The following is a 23144-nucleotide window of genomic DNA, read 5'->3' on the forward strand; positions in this document are numbered from 1 at the left end:
AAGTGGAACTTTTTGTGTTCCAGCTTCATCCCATTACCCCTTGTCCTGTTGCTAGCTACTATAGAAAAAAGGGACACCCCAACCTCCTGACACCCACCCTTTAGATATTTGTAATATTAATAAGATTACCCCCTCAACCTTCTCTTTTCTAGACTAAACAGCCCCAGTTCCTGCAGCCTTTCCTCATATAATCCTGGCAAACAAATCTAAAAAGCAAACTGAACAACGTTGGACCAGGGAAACTTCAACTTTGTCCCTTTGGCTTTTCTTGAGCTGTGAGTTACTTGCACAAGCACCCATAGGCTTCACTTAAGGAGGCAGCAGTGCTTCAAAAACCTGCTAGCTGAACAAAAACAAAATTTGCATACGAAATTATTTTGTGTGCCAGAGGGGAATGTGTACATAGTCTCTTTATGATCCTAGAATAACTGCTGCTAGGATAACAACAAGGAGCTTTAGCTTGTTGAAAAAAAAAAAAAACAAACCATGACTTGGAACCAGAGCTTCTGGTTTAATTCGTTCAGAGGGTTTTTGTATTCTTCCAAATAACTGCATCCCTTCCTAGGTCCTTTAATATCATTAGGAAAACTATCTGTGATGTCATTTGAGAGCAGCAGCACTAGTAGTTTGCTCTACAACTGATGATAAAGACGTTGTCATCTCCTACATAGTACCACTTACAAAAGTGTTAAAAGCAAAAGACAATTCCAAACAAGTGAAAAATAGAGTCTTGAGTGGTTAATGAAGTACAGCTTGCATTAGATGAGATATCTCAGATGAAAGTCCTTCCCTCCACCAGGAATCTGCCTTCACGCTTTGTGCTGAAAAAGGATAGGAGAAGGTTAAAAATAAAGGAATGAAGCTAACAGACCTAGAGGAAGCATAGGATTTCAGCTTCTTCAGTAGCAGGTGAGGAATAAAGCTTAAAACAGGCAAGCTGGCACAGTGTCAGAGAAACAGAATATAGGAAATGGATGGAAAGGGCTTTGTTGAGGTTTTTTAATGAATAAAAAGAGCCCGTAGTCTTTTCCTCTTGCAAATGAATATAAATGTAGCCACAGTGATGCATTAAGATGGTGGTTTGTTTCTGCCTGCATCCTCTGAATTTTAAAGCCAGTGTATTTAATAGGATCACAAGCAAGAAAATTGTTGTAGGTGTAGGAGACTCAAGAGGTGATTAAGCAGTAAAAAGGTGAGATGGAGAAAACAAATTCAGTAAATGTCTTGGCAAATGCTGGTAGATTTACAAGTAGCAGATAGAATAAGAAATTTAAAGTCTTACATAATAGGAGAGTTGCTTGAAGACTTGGAATTGTTTTCTTCCTAGATTTGCTTCACTTGATTGCACAAAAGACTGCTTTGTTGCTGTATGTTATACTTAAAGACTCCAGAGTCAGCATCTTAAAGTGAGTTTGCTTAGCACAGGACTGCAAGAAAACAAAGCATAGCTGTCTTATTTTTTCTGAAAAATAAAAAACCCTTCAGAAATTATTAAATTATGTTGATAGAGTTTTGCAGAAAGCTAACTAAATAATACTGGGTGAACCAACCTTCAGCTGTGTCTTTTGGTCTGAGCAGTACCAGAACAAACAATTATATCCCCAGAGGATTTTACGCTAATAATAACAGCAATGACAGCAGTAAGAAGAGTATTTCTCCATCAGCAGTACCTCATTTGGCAGGATTGATCCATGTGGGAATAAATCACCTCCTGTTTTGTATATAGACTGTCTTCTGAAGACCTAGTAGTATTTTGAATTATTGCTAGTGGAAAAACGTTCATGTTTCAGAGCAACCAAACAAGTCGACTCCTTGGAGACTTCCCTTGCTCAGACCTCCATACAGTCAAGTTTGGTTTGGAAATGGCAAGATGACAAGTGCTCTTCCAGCTTGGGTTCGTCTCCTTCCTAGAGGTGGATGTCACCATTTCTGTCTTCTTGCCCTTTCTTCCTTCCTCACCGGTTCACTTGGCTAACCATCACATGAAAGAGCAGAGATCCCCATTATTTGTTAAACTGTTCATACTTCTAGTGAGTTTCTGTAGTTTTTTTCTAGTTAAGCCAATGGTAGCTTGTACTTCTCTAAGCATCTTAGACACTACAGAGGAACTAAGCAGGGCTGTCTGGGGCAGTTTCAACACAAGTAGGGACCTTCAGCGATAATTTTATTCTTGCCACTGCTCTGAGAAACAACAGTGGTCTTACACATAGCTAATTCAAATCACTTTCTAATCCCTCTGTCAAATAGATCTTCATTTTTATGACATTTCTTCTGTTTTCTTCTAGATGCAAAGAGTTTGGCTGAAATGCTTATGAGGTAAGAATAGATTTGATTTTTTAAATAAAAAATGTCTTTCAACTATGATATCATATTTAAACATTATTATAGGGACAAAACAAGAAGTCTATTCATAAATCCTTCTTCAAAACACACAATTTGTCCTTCAAGATTTAGGACACATTGTTGGTTAGAAATGGGAGGGGGGGAAAAAAAGCAATTTGTGAACAGTATCTGTGGGGGAATAGAATTCTAAAAAAATGAGAACTCTTGTGCTAGTAGATAAAATTATAGAAGTTATGTAGGTCCATTTGAACATTTTTCTTATCCAGAAAAACACTTCCGTAATATGCGCCAAAGTAATTGTGCTTCAGAGATCATTTGAAGGCAGTAAGTGCCTGGATGTGGATACTTCTAAACTTTACAGTTATATTTACGTAATTCAATACTGCTATCTGCTTATACTCAAATATATAGAAGAGCAGGTAAATCTATTTATTATTTTTCAGTTCTATTCCACCAGCTCAGCATCCAGAAATCTAATTCAGTTGATGAATTGCAACAGAATGACTATTCTGGCACTGCAATTCTTTCAAAGACGGAAGTTCCATATTTTCAATGTTCAGTGTTTTGTTTGGAGTAAATGCTGAACTGTAAAATGCTGCACATATCTGAAAATGGGATCACCATGGGGTTATTTGCAAGTTCGAATGAGTTTTGGTTTGCTAGAAAAACTTTTGATTTTTAAGCCACAAGTTTGAAAACATCATATCATAGATATTTTACCAAATGAACCACATTGTAAACTTCCTCATCCATAATGAACTTAATCTCCTATTGTAAAAATATACTTACCAAAGACATGGTGACAGATGGTTTTAGCGTAAAGTCAGCTCTTCGTCATCAGTCTGAAAATACATCTGAGTAGCCCCACTGATGTTAAGAAGACTGGTCATGCAGGTCAGGTCATACCCTTCCTCTCCGCCAGTTAGAAACTCGTGCTAACAGCAGGTTCCAAGTTTAAAAAAACTTCTGGAAGATAGGCTCTGATATTTTATGGTGTCACAGAAAACAGCAGAGATAAGCATATGCAGCAAGTCTGTTCCCTAAAGGAATCAAGCACAGAGTGACTGAAACTCCTGGATGGAGATATTTAATCCCAGTGACAACCACACATAACATCTCTGCAAAATTGATGAACTTCTCTCTTAAACTTGGTTAACTTCTCTAGTCTTACTACCACCCCTCCAAGGCCATTTCAGAGTCTCTGTCACTCAGTAGCACTCAGAGTCTCACTCCTCTGCCACTCAAAAAACTATCAGACTGCTAGGTGCCTGAATTTGACCGCTTAGTCCTCTGCTGATGTCAGCCTTCAAATTCAAGAATTTCTTTTGCCCTGCCCATCTCATGCACTTACAGAGCAGTCAAGTCCCTTCCTAGCCTTTAGTTCAGAGCTCATTTTCTAGGTAAGTCAGCTGCCACTGTTTCTTTTTGGTTTTCATTTTACCAGCATGTAAATACGACCAAGTCAGTTTCTCTCATCTCTTTTATTAACAAATAATCTTGTTTTTATTAAGTAGTCATATAAATATTTCTCTTCTAAAAGTGTGAACAATGGCAAATGACTAAAGAAACAGGAGTTTAGAGGAAATAAGGGATGTAGGCCTACATTTGTAGACACATCATAACTTGGAACTCTCAAAGTGATGCTGTTTTGGGGACCCTGCTTTCTACAGGCTCTGTCACCTGTGATAAATCTGAAAAATACCTCCCAACCAAAACCTGAGCTACCCTCCATCACTAGATGTTCTGAAGATTTAGCACAATAGTAATAAAAGGATAATAAGCTCTTCAAAAGCAATAGTCACATATTATAAAGCTCCTGACATTTTGTCTTTTAGATTTCACCAAAACCTACTATAATAAAAATATTGAAAGAGAAGGTATGCTGTGGGTTGTGCCTTGATGTTTAATTATTGGACAGAAAACTGAAAAGATTATTCTCTGCTTGGTAGGAAGGTGTGAGGGATGGAGAGAGCTTTGTGTATCTTCCCCTTTCAGGAGATTTCTATGAGCATGTGTAAAGCGGATTAAGAATGGAGCTTTAGTCTTTACTTTGAAAGTCACTGGCTTTGACTGTGTAAGTAGAATGTCTGGGGAGCAGGATAAACCCCAGAAGTTAACATTTATGTGGGAGCTGCACAACTTGTTGCTGATACTTTGAACCAGCAAATAAAAATCCCTGCTGCTGTGCAATCGTGGCTTTTTATGTTTCTTTTAGCTGAAAGCATCAGTCAAGCCAAATTCTTTGTTATAGTTCACTGTGAATTACAGCAATTGACTGAGCATTCTAAATTTGAACACAAGATGAGGAATCTTTTCTCCTCAAATATCCCTGTGTCAGGCTGCTTACTTACATGATTTAGTTTTCCATGTGTTTTTACAACAATGGTCAGGAACCTGTGAAATCTCCTGACTCTCCGCCAAGGACCTGGAATGACTTTGGGATTACAGAGCACCATATTTAATCTCTTTACATAACTAGCTTGATAGGTTTAACCCTCTCCTGTGCATACAGATAGTCACTCAACTAAGTATTTTTTTCTATTAAAAATCCAGAAATATTAAAAAAAATATTATTTTAACAATGAACACTCTTTCAAAGTCATCGAATCATAGAATAGTAGGGCTTGGAAAGGACCTTTAGAGATCATCTAGTCCAGCACTCCCTGCCAACGAGATCAGGTTGCACAGTCACATGTCCAGGTGAAGTCTGAGAACCTCCATAGAAGGAGACTCCACACTAACCCTGTGCAGCCTGTGCCAGAGCTCCCTTACCCTTACAGTAAAGTAGTTTTTCCTTATGTTTAAATGGAGTTTTCTGTGTTCCAGCTTCTTTCCATGACCCTTTGTCCTGTCACCTTACACTACAACAGAAAAAAAGGGATGCCCCAAACTCTTGACATCCACCATTTAGATATTTGTAAATGTTAATGAGATCCTCCCTCAGTCTCCTCTTCTCTAGACTTAATAGCCCCAGTTCCCACAGCCTTTCCTCATAAGGAAGATGCTCCAGTCCCTTGATCACTGTAGTTGCTCGGGAAAAAGCCTCATTTATCCACAGACTGTACATAAAAGCTGTACTCAATAAGATCAAAAAGCTTAAATATCCAAGTATCTCTCTTTCATAATGGCCAGAAGCAGACACTTGGGTAGAGTAAAAGACTACAACAAATACATACCTGTTCCCCAGACAGGATCTTAGTCTCTAACAACTTGAAACTCAGAGATTCATTGAACCAGAGGGAGTGAATTGTGTTACACACAGATCCTTATAAGGTGTGACAGATAAAGAATAGCATTAGCACATCATTAAGTTGGGGAATTTTATATCCGTAGGTTAAGGAAAACATAGTTGGATGTGTTTCCTCCCTTTAAAGAATTAATCATTGGATTCCTCATCCACCAGACTGATATAATACTTTTGTCTCTGAATTTTCCTAAGTTCGAAAATACTTGGGTACCAAACCTCAAAATTCCAATCCTAAAAATCTTTGCCTCACTGCCAAGTCCTAGAGGCACTCAATGACTGTTGGCATGTTAGGTTTTAGTAACCTGAAAGTTGAACTATTGTGGTTTGCAGAAAATAATTCAAAATTCCATGAGATGGAAAGAGATAGTGTGTTTATCAGCAACAACCCTCTTGCTACTGCCAGTTGCATTTGGACACTCCATGTCAACCTACTGCTGTGTACAGGAGAACTAATTAGACCAGTAAGAAGAAGAGAGATCACGCAAAATGAGACATAACTCTTGAGCGTAACAGGGAGTTTTCCTGAATATAGAGAGGCCTGAGTTCTGTCTTGAAGGACCTTCCACATGTATCACATAGACCCATCCCTGCAGCCAAGAATGGGATTCAGAATTCTCTCTCTTGGCAGGTGAGCAATATAACTGCAGACCTGGGGAACTGTCCTCCTGCTCCCTGTGTTCCAAACAATACCTTTTGTTCGGTTGAGTACTTTGCAATAGTAAGAATAGTGAACATTTGTACTTCTGAAGAGCTTCTAGCTCTCACTGGAATTCTGGGGTATGTATTCTCTGAGGAAGATGTCTGATTCGATCCCTTTGTCTCCTGCATCCCTGGTGAGCAAAGAAGGGGTGCAATGATGCATTTACTAGTCTCGATTATGTACGGCCCAGATTCTATATGTGTCTGATGTCATGTATACTTTAACGATTGGATTATTTCTTCCGTGATCTTGAGCAAGCCCAAAGTTATCAAGCTGTTCAAAGACATGTATTAAAGTAAATTTGGCAAGCAATAATATATTAGTCTCTCCTTCTCTTAACATTTCAACAACTTAAGTGGAAACCAACGGGAGTGACATCTATCCATGCAGAGACTTCAAAAACGTCAGTGTGGAATTTATCTGCATTTTAGGATCCTTTGAAAATCTCTGTGCTTTATAAGAATGCTGTGACTACTATTCTCTACTAATTATATAGAGAGAAAAGTCTGGCAGCCCTTGGGTAGTTCTGATATTTTGCTTCCATAATAATTGAATAAGGTACCACTTGTAGACCGTTTCAATGCTTTTCAGCTATCCATCTGTACATGATGACAACACTACCCAGGTAAAGACAGAGATGTTAAAATTTGAGAGGCATAGATGATATTAATGCTGGGGACCACAAGAGCAAGGAAAACCAGAAGGTGAGAATTTGCCAGTAGTGTGAGACTTGGTACCTGTGAGCTTTGTGGATCTCACTCTTGGATTTGGAATTATTGACCATATGACATGGAAATTACTGCTAAAAAAGAATCCATGAGAGCCTCCAAACCTGCAAACCTGTCTTGCTCACATGGAGACACAGCAGGAAGTTAAGGCAAGTTATCTAGAGATGTGGGCTGATCATACATGCATTAGTTTCATATGCAGGGGCCAGTACTTGGGGAAGAAGTGAACTTATCATCAAGCAGCTTAATAGTCTTCTACTGATTCCATTAACAATAACTCACTGTCAAATAAGAATTAAACTGCGTGATCTACAGCTATTTTACACTAGAAAATGAGCCTTCACTTGGATTTTAAAGCTCTTTCAAGTGTGAGCACTTGGATCACACATCACTGGCTGATTTATCTCAACTTTCCTAAGCCTCTTTGTGTAAAGAAGTATTTGCAAATATTTTCTCTCCTCCAAAGATTAATTACATCTAAAAGGACAAAAAGTTCTTAGGGTTTTAGTGCAGTCTGAAGGTTTCTTGGTACAAGCTCTGTACTATAACTGATCGTAGCACTCAATTTTACTATCCATTTTCATTTGCTTTCAGTAGACAGCTCATTTAAGAAGTCATTTTCTGGTACACAAACTTCAAAATTAAATTGTTTCAATTTGCATGATGATAGGATAATTGGTTTATGTTCTTTTTTAGAATATTGCATCAATCAATTAGAAATAATCCATGAAAGTAAACAAGATTTGTAATTTTAGTCTTGGAACATCAATGGGACTAAAACCTTTATTTATTTTATATGACTTATTGATGTAATCCCTAGTTACTAATTTCTGTTTTCATTTATCATTTCTAGCAATATATTGAATTTATCTAATGAAAAATAATGAAAAGTTTAAAAATTAATTAGAAATTACTTAAGACAGCATTTTTCTATCTCTTTGATCAGCTATGTGTTTCTTTACCCATAAGGAATGAGAAAAAAGGTCTATCTTGCAAAGGATTCTTGCTAATTTTATGATATGACAAGACTCAAAGAAAACCATATGAAATTTTCAGAAGACTCTTACTGATAAAGAATAGACCAAATTCCTCAGCACTGTGTGTTCATCTAACTGCTTGTCATGTGCAGTAAATTATTATCATGCATTTGTTCTGAAGAGAGGAAGATAAAATGTATTAATATTTTTTCTGGTTATGGTTATATTATATTTTGTTTGATCTGGACAGATTTTAAATGAGGAAATTTGCAAGTATCTTTTCATTTAGGCTGTGTGTTAATGTGTTTGCTTCTCTTTTGTTTTTAGCAAGAATACCAGGACGTCAGATACACTTAATAAGCAGCAGCAAACACTGAGGATGCACATAGACATTCCCAGAGCACAGCTTCTGATTGAGGAGAGGGACACAATGGAAACAATTGGTAAACTCTTGCTGAACATGTTTTCACTAGACAATGCAACAAGCACTTCAGGTGGACTTCCTTTACCTGACACCTGTTCCCTACCTTGATGTACAGATCAAGAAAAAAAGAGCTACAAAGTAATTTGCCACACTTGAAAGCTGAACTGATTTTTTTTTTCTCCCCTTTGAATCATTTTCCACTCTAAGTAATCTCAGTGCAGTATTTAAAATAATGCAGGACATTAGGAAAATGAAGCTGGGGGGAAAGAGCTGCTTGAAGAAAATGTAAAGGAAGACTGACAGTTTTCGTAGAACCATAGAATCACAGAATGGTAGGAATTGGAAAGGACTTTTAGAAATCATCCAGTCCAACCCCCTGCCAAAGCAGGCCTACATCAGGCCTCACAGGAACATGTCCAGGAACATATCCAGAGGAGGATACTCCACACCCTGTCTGTGCAGCCTCTTGCCAGGGCTCCCTCATCCTTACAGTAAAGCAGTTTTTCCTTATGTTTAAATGGAACTTTCTGTGTTCCAGCTTCTTTCCATTGCCCTTTGTCCTGTTGCTAGATGCAATGGAAAAAAGTGATGCCCCAACCGCTTGACATCCACCATTTATATACTTGTAAATATTGAGATCCCTCCACAGTCTTCTCTAGACTAAACAGCCCCAGTTCCCACAACTTTTCCTCATATGAAAGATGTTCCAGTCCCCTGATCCTCTTGGTGACCCTGTGCTGGACTTTCTCCAGTTCTCTGTCCTTCTTGAGCTGGGGAGCCCAGAACTGGACACAGTACTCTAGATGAGGTCTCACCAGGGCAGAGTACAGCAAACTTAAAATCTAAACTGTTTCACACAACAGAAAGCAAAAATTCTCATGTAACTGGCATGTAGCTGAACATAGAATCACAGAATCATGGAATCTCGAGTGCTGGAAGGGATCATCTAGTTCAACCCCCCCTGCCAGAGCATAACCACCAAGTGTAGGTCACACAGGAACTTATCCAGGTGGGTTTTGAATGTCTCCAGAGAAGGAGGCTCCACAACCCATCTGGGCAGCCTGTGCCAGTGCTCCCTCACCCTCACAGTGGTGTTGGAATTTTTTATTAAATAAATTAAACACATGATGTATCAAATAAAAATACAACATTCTGTGATTCTGTGACTGTATGTCTACACACTTTGACCACACTCTCCAAAATTACTGATCCTGTTAGACTTCTAACTTTTTTGGATCAAAATCTGTATAGAAGCAGCCTGTGATGGCTGAAAATGTAATAGCGTCCCATGGATGACGTGGCCAGAGAGGAAAGCTTCTCAAGCTGGGAGCACCATGTCTGCGTCTCTCGTCGATGCCCACACTGGACAGAGACAAGATGCTTTAGCATTGCACCTTGTCTCACTTGCTGTCATTCTGGCATGGTGGGGTGGCCTCAGGGAATATTTCACAGTTTGTGCTGTAAATTTGAAAAGGAGACCTACGCTTCACCTGAAATACAGACTTTTTAAAATCCTGATCTAAATATCCCTAATTTTCCCCCCAGTGATGCCGTCTTTTGTGCCAGGCTTCATCCTGAAAAGTTTTTACTTTTTAATTACAGTTGCTGAGCAATAGGAGATTATAGTGGAAATATCATTAGTGCCCTAACTGTAGCAATGCGATCAGTGCCTTGGTAATAGCCATTTCTCCACACAGCACTAAGAATAAGGAGGCACTTTGGCAGTCTTTGACAGAGTTTACTGCCAAGAGGCTTTGTTCCCAACTTGAATAAGAGCTCATCTTTTGCCAGAGACAAAGTAATTTGATTTCATAATGCCCATTCTATTTATGGCCTTCTTTGGATAAAAAATGCTGCTTATGCTATTGTGCAGAATTGTGCACCTTAATGGTGTCTTGTCAAGTTAAAAAAACAAAACAAACCAGGAATGCCTAGAAGACGCAGATCAACCACTGCTGACTGGTAAATGCGCTGTTACCAGTCCCCTTAGAAATACATTGCAAAGCTATATAGCATAGCACAGAAGGAATTTCTTGTGCCTTTTATTGCTATTATTAATGGATTAAAAGACTGTAAAGAATGCAAAAGAAAGTCTGATAGCATGCAAATAGTTGTTCTGCAAACACAAAGTCAGTGGAAGATTTATTGCTGCTAAACTTTCCATAACCAAGGGGACCAGATTCCACTTTGGAGTGAAAGAACTACGATACAGAGATCACAGCTGAAGGAAAAAAAAAAAAAAGAGGAAGAAAGTAAGTGCTATATAGCACTGGCTTTCTGCAGGGATAAAGATCTGTGTAGAAATTCAGTGAATGTGTCTTACCCCAGAGGGAAGCAATAGACAGCAGAACCATACAGCAGGAAAAGTCAGTGCTCACCTTTTTCTTACAGTTCTTCCCAAGGTCAGGGTTCACCTCACACATTTTGCAGCTGGAGTAAGGCCTACAGTCAGTTGGGCTGACTATGTTGAGAGAAGCTTATATGACTTGCATAAAGCTCCCTAAACCTTCTTTTTCAAAGCCACAGTAGTCAAGTTTGGTGCAGATAGAAGTAGTAGGCCTTAGCCTTTAGTTTCTAGAACAGCAAAACACTGGATTTAAGGATACTTAATTACTCTGCAAGTATATTTTCATCGTCACCACTGTGGTACTCACATGCTTAAAAACAAGCAGCTCACTAAGAACAGTTTTGAGTCATAGCCATCTCTTCTGTAATATTCTGTCTCTGGAGAAAAAACTGACTGATAGAGATTTAGTTAGAAACATTACCTAACAACCCCCTTTTAGGAAGACGTGGGTGAGTTCACTGAGGACATTACTAATTATGTTAATAAAAATAAATAAATTGAATATGTTGTTGAAAGCTCAGCTGAGGTCTCTGAAAACGAAGGAGAAGACAATATCCCAAAATATGGGAAAGAAGGAATTAAGGCCAAAAATAATCACACACGAATTAGCTTTTTGGAAGGATGCTTAATACTCTGTCTCAATTACACATCTCTAAGGTGAAATCATAAAGACTCACAAGAAAATTGCACCTATTCTTTAGTTTTGTATGAACTTTGAGTTTAACCATGGGGGCTCCCAAGCTGTGGTACATTTTTCAAAGCCATCTTTAGTCCTGCAGAGAAGAAGCAGTTGCCACTATCAGTGGTGGTACCCAGCTAAAAATAAGTCTGGGGACTTGCTGTAAAGCTCTTGCGAAGGCAAACACAAAATTTATTACTCCTCTTTCTGGTTTTTATAAAATTTTATTATTTTTACTTACAGATGACAGATCAACAGTTCTGCTCACTGATGCTGACTTTGGGGAGACATCTAAGCAGAAGTCACTGACTGTCACCCACACAGTACATTACCAGTCTGTGTCACAAGCTACAGGACCACTGGTGGATGTTTCTGATGCCCGGCCAGGAACAAGTAAGAATATAAGAGAATGTGTTATCTAGGGAGGAGAAAGGTATAAGAAAAATGAATGCTGTGCTCCAGCATTTGTATTCTGGTGGGGTTTTTTTTTCAATCTGAAAGTTGAGAGAAATCTATTTAGGTCAGCAGAGAGCACTTCTTATACAATTTCATTTAGTGATTCAATAGGGAAGAAATTGCATATTCATCTTAAATGTAGGTGTAGTTTGAAATAATTCATACCTGGCTTTCATTAACCAAATGTATGCTAGATTTTAATTTCTACAATTTATTGTGTAAATTATCTTAATGGCTTTTAGTGTCTAATACAATTTTTTTCTCAGTGATCAATCTTTATTGTATTTCGAAACACTCCTTTCCTCCTTGCCTCTCCATCAGGCAAGAAATACATTTCTCATTATTGCTTTTCTCAAAAAAGTTGTATTTCCAGTTTTAGATATTAAGATAAATTAGTTTTCCCAGATATATTTATGCTGAGTTATTCTTGTCGTGATTTAAATGCTATCATAAATTAAGACACTGCTGCAATCCATTCTTCTTATTCCTCTCACAAATGTGTTCCATATCTACAAAAATAGAAAAGAAAATCAGTACACTGAAGGAATACTTAGGAGTTAGGAATATTGTAAAAGTGTAGTCCACTAGCAGTGTGCAATTTCTAAAGTCTTGGATTATTTCTATCTTCTGACTGTTTCAGAAGTTGTTACTTGTTGAGTTCAGTGAACATTAATGCTGAAAGCTCAGTTGCTAGAATGCAGATTATTTGAAAAATCTTAATTTTGTCTGCATTTCCACTCCAATCTTTATAAATCATAGCTATTCTAGTCCTCACCTTGCTGCTTTTCTAACTCTGACAGTTTTAAAACATGATTAGTTATTTCTGGAGGACTAGATTCGTACCACTGTTTCCCATCTATGAAGAGTCATGTAATTTGAAGAGTCAAGATTTGATATTTGTTTTCTTTCTGGTACCACTTGTGACTTGCTCCTTTAGTTCACATACATGCTGTCTTGCCTGGTCAGTAAAAGCAAAAATACCATAATATATTTTTTATCCCACTAGCAGAGCTGGTTGGCTGAGTTGGCTGTTTTCCAACCCCACCTTTTCTGATAAGGAAAGAGGCACCACCCCAAAATTTTACAGTACCAGCACTTCCCACACCTAATCCCTTTTTTTTTTTGGTGCAGTTATGTGCTTCATTACTCTGAAGTTGGGGAGAGACTTTCTTCAAATTAAACTTGGATTTAACTCATGTCTAAGAGTATGATCTGTGTCCAGCCCAGCTTTGGAAATAGAAATCCACCATAACTTTTATTATGCAGTAAAGATTTAATTGCAGCAGTGCACAGGTCTGGGTCGAAGACTTTTAGGTAGTGTTCTCTGGATTTAAGACATTAATATAGTTTTGCTAGAGGCTGGGCTATGACATTTTGTCTAGACAAAATTTTGTTTGCTTTCTCTGTGAAGAGGGGAGGAGCGCTCAGCTGGGTAGCTCGGAGTTTATGGATTTGCCTGTCTGAGCACATTCACACTCACTGATTGGCAAATATTCGCTTACAGCACTTTTTAAGTTTCTCCCTAGTTGTTTTGTATTTATTTATAGAAGAGCTATGCTCTGTGAACCTTTGCCCTGCTCACCTCAGCTCTCTATAGTAATGCTTCAGCATATGACAGCAGAGCTGACTAACACCCAGGACACCAGATGCACACGGATTTCCATGGCATAGGCAGCTCTGGAGCTTGCTGCATCTGTGCTACAGAGTCTCATATGCAGGCACAGCACAGCTGGGGCACAGCCACTGCTTTGCACATGCTCAGAAGGACAAGTACTGACCTCCTGCCGGCTGGCAGTGGACTCTCCCACCTTCTTTAAACTGCTGACAAAAGCGTACTGAGTCACTGAATCAGGGAAGATATGAGATTGGAAGGAACCCGTAGGCACTGCCCAGTCCAACTTTTCCCCTTAAAGCAAGGTCAGATAGAGTAAGCTGCCCAGGGCCACACCTAGATGACTTTCAAATATCTCCAAGAATAGAGACTCCACCACCTCTCTGGGAAACCTGTGCCAGTGCTCTGCTTCCCTCTCAGTAAAGTATATCCTGATGTTCAGCAGGAAGCTCCTAAGTTTCACCTTGTGGCCATTGCCTCTGGTCCCATCACTGTGCATCACTGTATTTATATACATTGATGAGATCCCCCTGATCCTTCTCTCCTCCAGATCAAAAAGCCCCAGCACTATGCCAACAGTTTTATCACCAGCACTCGCCTTCTGTCCTTCACTTCCTTCCTTAAAGCAGGCAAGAGGATACATGGCAGCCACGTGCCAACTTTCCACAGCTGGTGCAAGCAGTGGTTTATACCGACAGGATGGTCACATTGTGCCAAGTATGTTTCTGGATGTTATCTATGTGAGGCAGATATGTGTGGCACTACCAAGAAGATAATTATCAGTGGCATGGGCTTCACATTTTTCCACTGCTGTAGGGGGAAGATGTGAAATAGGAAAAGGATCAGATCACAGCTGGTATTGAAGCAACAGAATACGAATTCTTACTGGAAATGTTTGGGCAGAAGCAATGCTCAAAGTCATTATCTGGGTATTGGGTTTTTTTTCTTTAAATTGCTTAATAAAGTCTCTTACCTCAAAGACTGACTTCACCATTTGAATGTCAAGGAACATTTGAATAGATTTCAATATTTCATTTCTAATACCCTTTCTCTCTATTGTATGGCAATATCCTTTCAGAAGCTTCTAAGATAAATCCTTCAGTGCTGATTTAGTCACTTTCTGTTTGCCCCATAATGATTTTTCTATTCTACTAGTTTTGTTAGGGAGTACAAGCATTACTTTTACAGAAGAACTATTTATTAACCAAATTAAGGAGGTCGGTTTTGGCAGGTAATTCACTTTTACTCCCTTGATCACCATATTATCTCTAGGATAAAAAAAAAAGCCAAAGCGTTGCTGACTTTGAACAAGTAGCAGCTGATTTTTAAAGTTGAAGAAGTTACATTTATTCACCTTTTTTTTTAAACAGTCAAATATTTTTCAACCTGTTCCTAGTGAAATTCTGATGGCACTATTACTGGTTATATTTATGTTTTGGCTACTTGTTAAAAAACAGCGGGGAATCTGTAGCTGGTTAATAAGAATAGTATAGTAAAAGCATTAATAAAATGTCCAGAATCAGAAATTATATCACCACATTTCTGAGCATGTTTTTACAAACTGAGAGCAGGTACCTAGTGTAGGGTTTTTCTGAGGGCATATCTACGCTGATAATGTACCTTGGACTTAACCTGAGATGTGATGTGAAGTTCCAGACCAGATCTACTTGACTTGTACTCTTTCACATCTCAAAGTGATTTTAGTACTGGATAACTGAGTATGTTGAAGTAAGGGCATAATGAATGTGTCCAGGGAGGGCTGGTGGGACTCTCAGCTCTTCAGCTGCACCTTTTTTAAAAAGCATTATTTCCTTAGAAACAGAGTATTTCCAAAAAGCATTGGCAGTTTGGTAATGAACAGCCCTTTCACTGTTCTTTTTTTTCCCCCCAGAAAAAACATTTTGTTTGGATTTTTAAACCAACATGGTTTTAGTGTCCAACCACTTCCAATATGCCTTATTTCCATAGCAATTTGAAAGCCTAATGGCAAAGACTGTCACAGGATCACAGAATGGTAGGGATTGGAATGGACCTCTAAAGATCATCTAGTCCAACTCCCTTGCTCAAGCAGGTCTGCCTAGGTCACACAGGAACACATCCAGGCGGCTTTTGAGAACCTTCAGAGAAGGAGACTCCACAACCTCCCTAGGTAGCTTGCACCAGGGCTCAGTCACCCTTACCCTCTCTGTTATCCATCACAGATCCTACAACAAGGAGGAGTGCCAAAACCGGACCCACAGCTCGCAACCGCTATGCTAGTCAGTGGACCCTCAACAGGCCTCATCCCACCATATCAGCTCACACACTCACCACAGACTGGAGGCTGCCCACCCCCAGGCCAGCAGGATCAGTGGACAAGGAGAGCGACAGCTACAGTGTCAGCCCGTCACAGGACACAGGTATGGGGCTCACAGGGCTGCACTGTGAAGGCGAGACAACAGTAGGCACAGTAATCTTCTTGGACCTTGATGTACTTCATTTGGTGCTTAGGTGTCATTATTTTTGTACTTGCTAGGGTGATTTTCTGTAGGCTATTTATAAATGCCAAAAATGCATGTAGTGCTAATGAGAACAAATGTTGTGCCACACATGCATACTGGAGGTCTTTGAAAGATATCGTGGTAATTTTTTCCTGTAGCTGAAGCTCTGTACTTCCTGTGTCTGATGAAAAAGGGAGAATTTGCTGCACAAAAATGGCATTGACCAGGAAGGGGCAGTATGAGCAACCAAGAATACACCAGAGTCATAGGTGGAATGATTTTAAGGTTTGAGCTACAGTGAGGTTTGTATTTTCCTTTTCACATTCAGGTAATATGTTCACAGGGTTTATTCTAAGAGGAAAAAAATGAGAGAGAAAAATCTAGAATTGGAGTCCAAGTCAAAATCCATTCATGTCACAGAATAGTGCAGCAGCTAGCTCTGATTTTCCTGAGAAACAGCGTAAGTTTTATTCCTCTAGATGATTTGTGGGGAGCCACTGAATGCATGTTCTGCCTGCAGCCTGCATCCCTTTTTGTCTTCATATTATAAATGTAATCATAACTGATTAATAAAAGGCTTTCTACTCTGCCCTACACTGAAAAAGTGGCCAAAAAAAGGCAAATAAATGAGTAAATGATTAAGCAGAAACACAGTCACAAAACAAATCTAAATATGAAGAAAGGTAAAATGCTATTCAAAAATGTGCCTGACAGAAGTGCATCTATGCTTGCTCTGGCCTCCTCAGAAGGAACTGCCTACCTTCTATCCCAATTTTAAGGGAAGAGGGTTTGTCACTGGCTACATGTTAGAGCTATAGTTCAGTAGATGTGACTGGCCTTTCACCATGAAAACAAGTATGACTTGTTTTTCTATTTTCTCTAAAAGAACAAGCCTCTGACTTCCCTTACATTCCCTTACAGAGTTCTCATCTTTTCACAACTTGTCTCAAACTTGCAGATCCACACGCTGTCTCCATAGGGTAGTAGAACTTGATAGATATCTCTAGCCACCTGGAAAACTTCATCCTGATTTCTTCAAGTAGAATTATCATAAGGCTTTAAGGATTAACTCTTATAGCTATATAGATACAAAAACAAATAGCAAATGTTATCTCGGAACCTTTTTCTGTAAACATTCCAGATTTCAGGTGCACCTACATGCTTTCCAACGTTTTGTCACCCAAGGGTATTTCCCAATGCCATGTAGCAAAGGGCAGAGAATTTAATTTGCTGCATGGCATTGGATTAATACACAAAGCTACATGCATTTTTGGAAACATTTCATAATCTATGTTTTAACATGGTTACTTTCCTACTCCCCGTCTACCCTTGAACACACAGTGATTTATGTAAAGGATAGCAAGGTTTAGATCATGCTTAAGGAAGCTTTTCTTGTGCCAAAATGTAACTGTATTATGCAACTTGATTTCTGGGAAAGGTACAGAGTGATTTTAATCTAAGTACTTGAGAAGTTTAAAAAACAAACAAACAAAACAACATGATAAATTTAGCCAAATTTTGCATTAATTGAACTAATATGCACATTTTATCACTTTCCTAATATGGAATTCAGATTCCTGAATCATTGGTCAGAATTTAGCACTTACCAAAACAGTTCCAGGTTTGCAAAGCAGTAGCTTTTATATGCTTAGGAGAAACAGCATTCCAGGAGTCCATAGCTGTAACGAAGTTCAAACGTTTTTACCTAGAGGCCATAAGAAATGGCCCTGGGCTTGGATGAACTTACATCAAATCTAAAGTAACTGTTCAAGAAGATTCTTCCTGAAATAATCTTCCCAGGGCATGGGATATGGGAAGCTTTCGGTCTTGAACTTCATGGACCAAGCTGTGACCTTTGCATGACCATCATATATATATAGACATTGCTCTGTGGCACTAGGCAGTTGCAGCCTTCTGGGAGTTTCCAGTTGATCATAAATTTGGCAAGACATTATTTTGGTCCAATTTACCAATCAAATGTGAAAAATAGAATGACGTTTTCTGTAGGAAAAAAAAAAAAGGCCATTTTAAGTTCTGGTCAGCTCACCATCTTAAGCAAGTTACAGCATATTGTAGAACACTCGTCATTTTAAATAATGCATGGTCCTATTTACAAGTGGCAGGGGTGTTGTTCTTTGTGCACAATGAAAACTAATGCAAGGGTTCTAGCACACGATAAAAAAGATAAAGATTTGTAATAACAGCACAGTTGCCTCTGGCTGCTGTAGGAGTCCCATTTTTATGAATTAGCTATTACATTGTGTCTGTTTACTGAACATCACCAAACATGTCTAAAATTGTTCAGCTCTTGCGATGAAACATGACTTCTGCCTAAGGAACTTCTGAAAGTCTTCTGCTCTTCCAGCCCACAGAAGTAGAAGTGCAATGGCTGCAACAGACTAGGGATTATTCCCACAAAAACGAGCTATGCATTTCCAGAATGTTTTTTTAAGTATCAGTGGCCATTTACATCTTCACTAATAGTGCCTATTTTAAAAAAAACTATTGAAATTGTCATAAACTAATCACCAGGAAAGAACAGCTTGTGGGTCATAAAAGCCTGTGTGTCAAACACAAAGCCCCCATTAGCTTCAGCAGTATTGAAAAAAGCACCTGAATGACTGCAGGCTGGTAGCTACAAAACAAGATTTCTGTCTGCTTTGTTCTGTAAGAAACAAGTTAATATTTTACCTGATGTCTCAGTCAAAGGCAATGTCTGAGAGACCCTGCTTTTATATTTGACCTTTATCCTCGAGGCTTTCTCAAAAAACAAAAAGGAAAAAAAAGGTTGAAACAAGTAGAAAAAGACTATCTTTTGTCACCTAGGCATGACCTCACAGAAATATTTCTGAGATGCATTAAAAAGTTAGTGTAAAGAAGCTGTTCCTCATTTTGCTAAATCTCTTTTGTGGGTTTCTAACATTTTTAAGGCACTTAAGTTTTAGAGAAATTTGGGTTTCTTTAAAAAAAAGTAACCTTTTGCATGTATTAAAGGTTATTGCTTCTAAACTACGAATTTAATGCTAAGCCACATAATGCTGCTAGCAGAACAAAACTTCACTTTAGATTATCTGTAATTACCAAATAACTGACTGCACTGAAAATTGTGCAGACATTTATAGTGAAGCAGACTCATTTAAATCACCTTGATATTTTCAAGGGCTCTACATTTTATGAAGAAATACTATCATGTTCCTAGCTTTACTTCCAAAAAGAACTGTGCAGACATTTTCTTTCTCCCAATATTCTTATTTCTGTTGTTTAGATCGAGCAAGAAGCAGCATGGTCTCCACAGAAAGTGCCTCCTCAACATACGAAGAGCTGGCGAGGGCATATGAGCATGCAAAAATGGAAGAGCAGCTGAGACATGCCAAGTTCACCATTACAGAGTGCTTCATATCAGACACATCGTCGGAGCAGCTCACGGCAGGGACTAATGACTACACAGACAGCCTGACCTCAAGCACGCCGTCAGAATCGGGGATCTGTAGGTTCACCGCATCCCCCCCCAAGCCTCAGGATGGAGGACGAGTGATGAACATGGCAGTTCCAAAGGCACATCGGCCAGGTGAGACATTAAAGGTTACATTTTGGTCCTTAGGGTAAGCATTTCACCCCGTCCCTAGGCTTGATTAAGGAGAGGGTCTTTCACAAGGAAGAGAGAAAGTGTTCAACACATCCTGTAACTATTTATAGAGATAATGACTTTTTGTCACAGCTAATATAACATTTGAGTATATTCTCCCATATAAAGAAAAACTAGGAACTTTGAAATTTAGGAACAGAAAAGGACTGTCTAGGCCACCAAATACAATTCTCTGCAGCTGCATTCATCAGGCAACGGACTCTTCTGGGATAAATAAAACCATATGGGGTGCATAAAACCATATGGACTACATATGCCCATCTCCAGCTCAAACCACTCACTAATAAAAATGTATCTTACAGCAATACTTTGTGCTTGAGACCAAAGGTTTGCTATCAGAACAGTTCATAAAGACAGATTGTAGATGTACTATCCTTTCTGCCTCTCGTAGCATCTTGTCAAGTTGTAATAACCCTTCAATGATGTTCTCGAGCTGTTAGATTCTCTCTGTGACATCTCCTAATATCAAACTAGGATCATCTAAAAGAAGGAGAATAAAAAATGGAGAAAATTAAGACAGTGCAATAGCTCAAGGGATATGGAGCCTTCTGTCTTCAGACAAATTTAAACCCACCCCAACTTCTTACTGACTGAAGGTACCTGAGGGATATCCAGCTATTCGGCCCAATCGTATTTCCAGTTCACAGAGAATGCTGTTTCTAGCGATAGCACAATAACATAGGCAGATTATTTGTGTTACTCTGAGATCAAACACATTGTGAAATCTCAGAAGACTTGTCAGTCTTTGTTATAGAACATGTGATGTGACACCGTAGAGGAGCATTCAAATTGGAAAAAAGGCATAATTACATCTGTGTGCTTTTTGAAAACATGACTGACTTTATTTTGTTTTATTTTTATGTAGTATATGTATTTGCCAGTGTGGGTGGGGCTACCTGTATATATAGTAAGTAAGCAGTTGTGTTCATATACGTAGAAAAGGGTAATGAGTAAACTATGGTCTTTTGCTATTAATATGCACCATAAATGGAAAAGCAGTTCTTGTGAAGACAGGGGAATGGAAGATAGATAGTGGTGTCAGTAAAGTCATTCAAAAACAGGACCTGATGCTGAAGAAAACACATATTGTGCTAGGAAAGCTAAAAGAAGAACGTGGAAAGAAAAAGACTAAGAAGACTAATACACAAGCCAGGAAATTAGTATATCGTATAGAGAGATAAGAGGGAAAATAAGTAGGAAATAAAATAGGGAGAGAAATGACTGATTTCTCTGTAGTCACAGAGTAAAATAAAAAACCCAGGAGCTGTAGAAACAAAACTAGAAATAATTTTCATTTCTAACACAAAAAAAAAGTAAGATAAATATTTGTCCTTGTTCTGCTCAAGGGAAGCCTCTGCATGCACAGCTAAGGCAAAATTGCAGCCTCCTCCTTCCAGTCAGTCAACAAACATTTTATATCATCTTTTAAACAAATAGCTTACTCCCTTTCATGTTCTAAATACATTATTTATGCATATTTAGTGTTTGGAAAGATTCTAATATATTCTATATAAAGCTGATTTTCCTGAGGGCATACAGCACCAAAATTTGGTACCGGTGCTTGAGTTAAAAGCTCCCAGGATTGGAACATCATTAGAGCCCTTCAGTGAATTACAGACCTGTAGCTATCTTCACCTCTGTTTAAATGGCTTGAATTTCTACCTGCTTTTCTTGATTAGGTTTAGCTTTCCTTTGCAGTAAGGAAATCGTATATATTAAGAAATTTATCATTAGCATCAATATTTTGAAAAAAATTGAGTATTCCAGTGGAGCAACTTGAACACTGGCCCATAAATATTGAATGATATCTTACTGAAGCTTACATTATGAAAGGCTTTAAACAAAACATATGGCTGGAGAGAATTTTGAGTAGTAGCAGACCAACATTTTTAGTCTTCAGGTCAGAGAGGAAGGACTTACTGTGCATCTTTCTTCTTTCACCCACCACTTCAGAATTCTTGAAGACATAATTAGTAATTCAAATAGAATTAATCAAAGCAATTCTACTTTTGTAAAAATGTGGAATAAATAAAAGGATCAAGGTATTTAGATTAAGTAGATGAGAACATCTGAGATGAAACACTGACTGTGCTTCTCTAGCACATGTTTATTCTTCCTTGAAGTCAGCCTTTCTTTTCAACAGAACTTTTACCTGTTTTCGTGGTGCCTTGCATTTCTTCTTCCCCAACTCAGTCTCTTTCATGTGCATTGTCACTTTCAATAACTTACGTCTCCTCCTTTCTAATTTCTGATCTTACTTTTCAAACTACCTGTAGTACTACCTATTGCAGCTTTTATGGTTGCAATAAAGGCTTAGGAGTCTACAATAGGTAGTATTGTTTTTCTCAAAATAATCCCCAACAGTTACAAGACAGTTTCATAAAGACTGAAACAAAAAGCTATTTTGACAAATAGGATATTTTGAAACTAATCTACCTGATGGCATGGCTGCAACTTTACTCGGGAAGGGCAAAGAGTGGAGTTTACTGGTGAAAACTCTTTCAGCCATAGCTGAATGAGCTATTACAGCATGTATTTCTTAGCTTGTTGCTACCATGTTGGTACGAGCAAGAAAAATGTTGGACGGGCATCTCCACTCATGTCACTGAGTGTTCCCTTGCTTTTCCTGAGCATGTCACAGGATTTTTTTGTACCTGTATAGTCAAGCCTGCTGATCAAACCATCTGCTTTATCCAACAGGCAGCATTTGAGACCTTAGCTCGCTCCAAACTGAGATAGTTAGGAGTTGGAAACCTGAATAGTTTTTCACTGGAGGAGGAAAAGGGGCGATCAGGACTCAATGACTTATATTCTGGAGGCTGTGCTATTCCCAAATTCCATTCCATTTTCATTCAGAAATTGAATCAAAACATTTGATCACCCCATCAGCTTGAATTATATTTGGATGGCTCATCAGATGTCTAGGCAAGCTTAGTAATTGATTGAGTTTCTAGCACTATAGCTATGAATTAGGACTATTTTCAGAACTTCTACACATTATGTACAACTCTGTCTCTGTAACTAGTAATGTGTGATGCTTCATTGCCTCATATTTTAGCCCAATGTCAGTCTTTTAATAGACTTTTTCCCTTCCAGGCAGCTGGTGTTGCAGGTACACATTCAGGTCAACAGTCAGACCTCCTTCTGACTTCTGCATTTATACATCTTTTTCCTGACATTCTTCTCTAAACTTTAGTTTAGAGAAATGAGAATTAGTTTCATGAAGTCAGTTCAGATATGGGAGGTAAAGGTGCAAGGATTTTCCATGAAACAATAATGATAATTTTATTAAGGAAAGTGGAGCAGTCATACCTAATCTCACAGTAAATATGGCATGGTTATTCTGTTAGAATTCAGAGTACCAAATGTATTATGCTGTAGTACACATCACTACATTTCAGCTGAAGTTACTACATCATAGAATAATTGAGGTTGGAATGGATCTCTGGAGGTTCTCTATTCTAACTCCCCCTGCTCAGGCAGGGCCAGCTATGGTGTGTTTTCC

General features: G+C 38.6%; 1 protein-coding gene across 2 annotated transcripts in view; it reads left to right on the forward strand.

Moving 5' to 3' along the window:
• DSCAM (DS cell adhesion molecule) overlaps nucleotides 1-23144 on the forward strand; it is a 390325-nt gene that overhangs the window by 351261 nt on the left and 15920 nt on the right. Inside the window, exons 26-30 of one of the 2 annotated variants that reach the window (XM_061988625.1) lie at nucleotides 2286-2316; nucleotides 8323-8438; nucleotides 11689-11838; nucleotides 15715-15912; nucleotides 19259-19575. In XM_061988625.1, coding sequence (XP_061844609.1) covers nucleotides 2286-2316; nucleotides 8323-8438; nucleotides 11689-11838; nucleotides 15715-15912; nucleotides 19259-19575 — 812 coding nt within the window. The remainder of the gene's footprint in view (nucleotides 1-2285; nucleotides 2317-8322; nucleotides 8439-11688; nucleotides 11839-15714; nucleotides 15913-19258; nucleotides 19576-23144) is intronic. The other variant, XM_061988624.1, reaches the window with a different exon arrangement.

This window comes from Colius striatus, chromosome 1, assembly GCF_028858725.1.
Source record: "Colius striatus isolate bColStr4 chromosome 1, bColStr4.1.hap1, whole genome shotgun sequence".
NCBI classification, from domain to species: domain Eukaryota; kingdom Metazoa; phylum Chordata; class Aves; order Coliiformes; family Coliidae; genus Colius; species Colius striatus.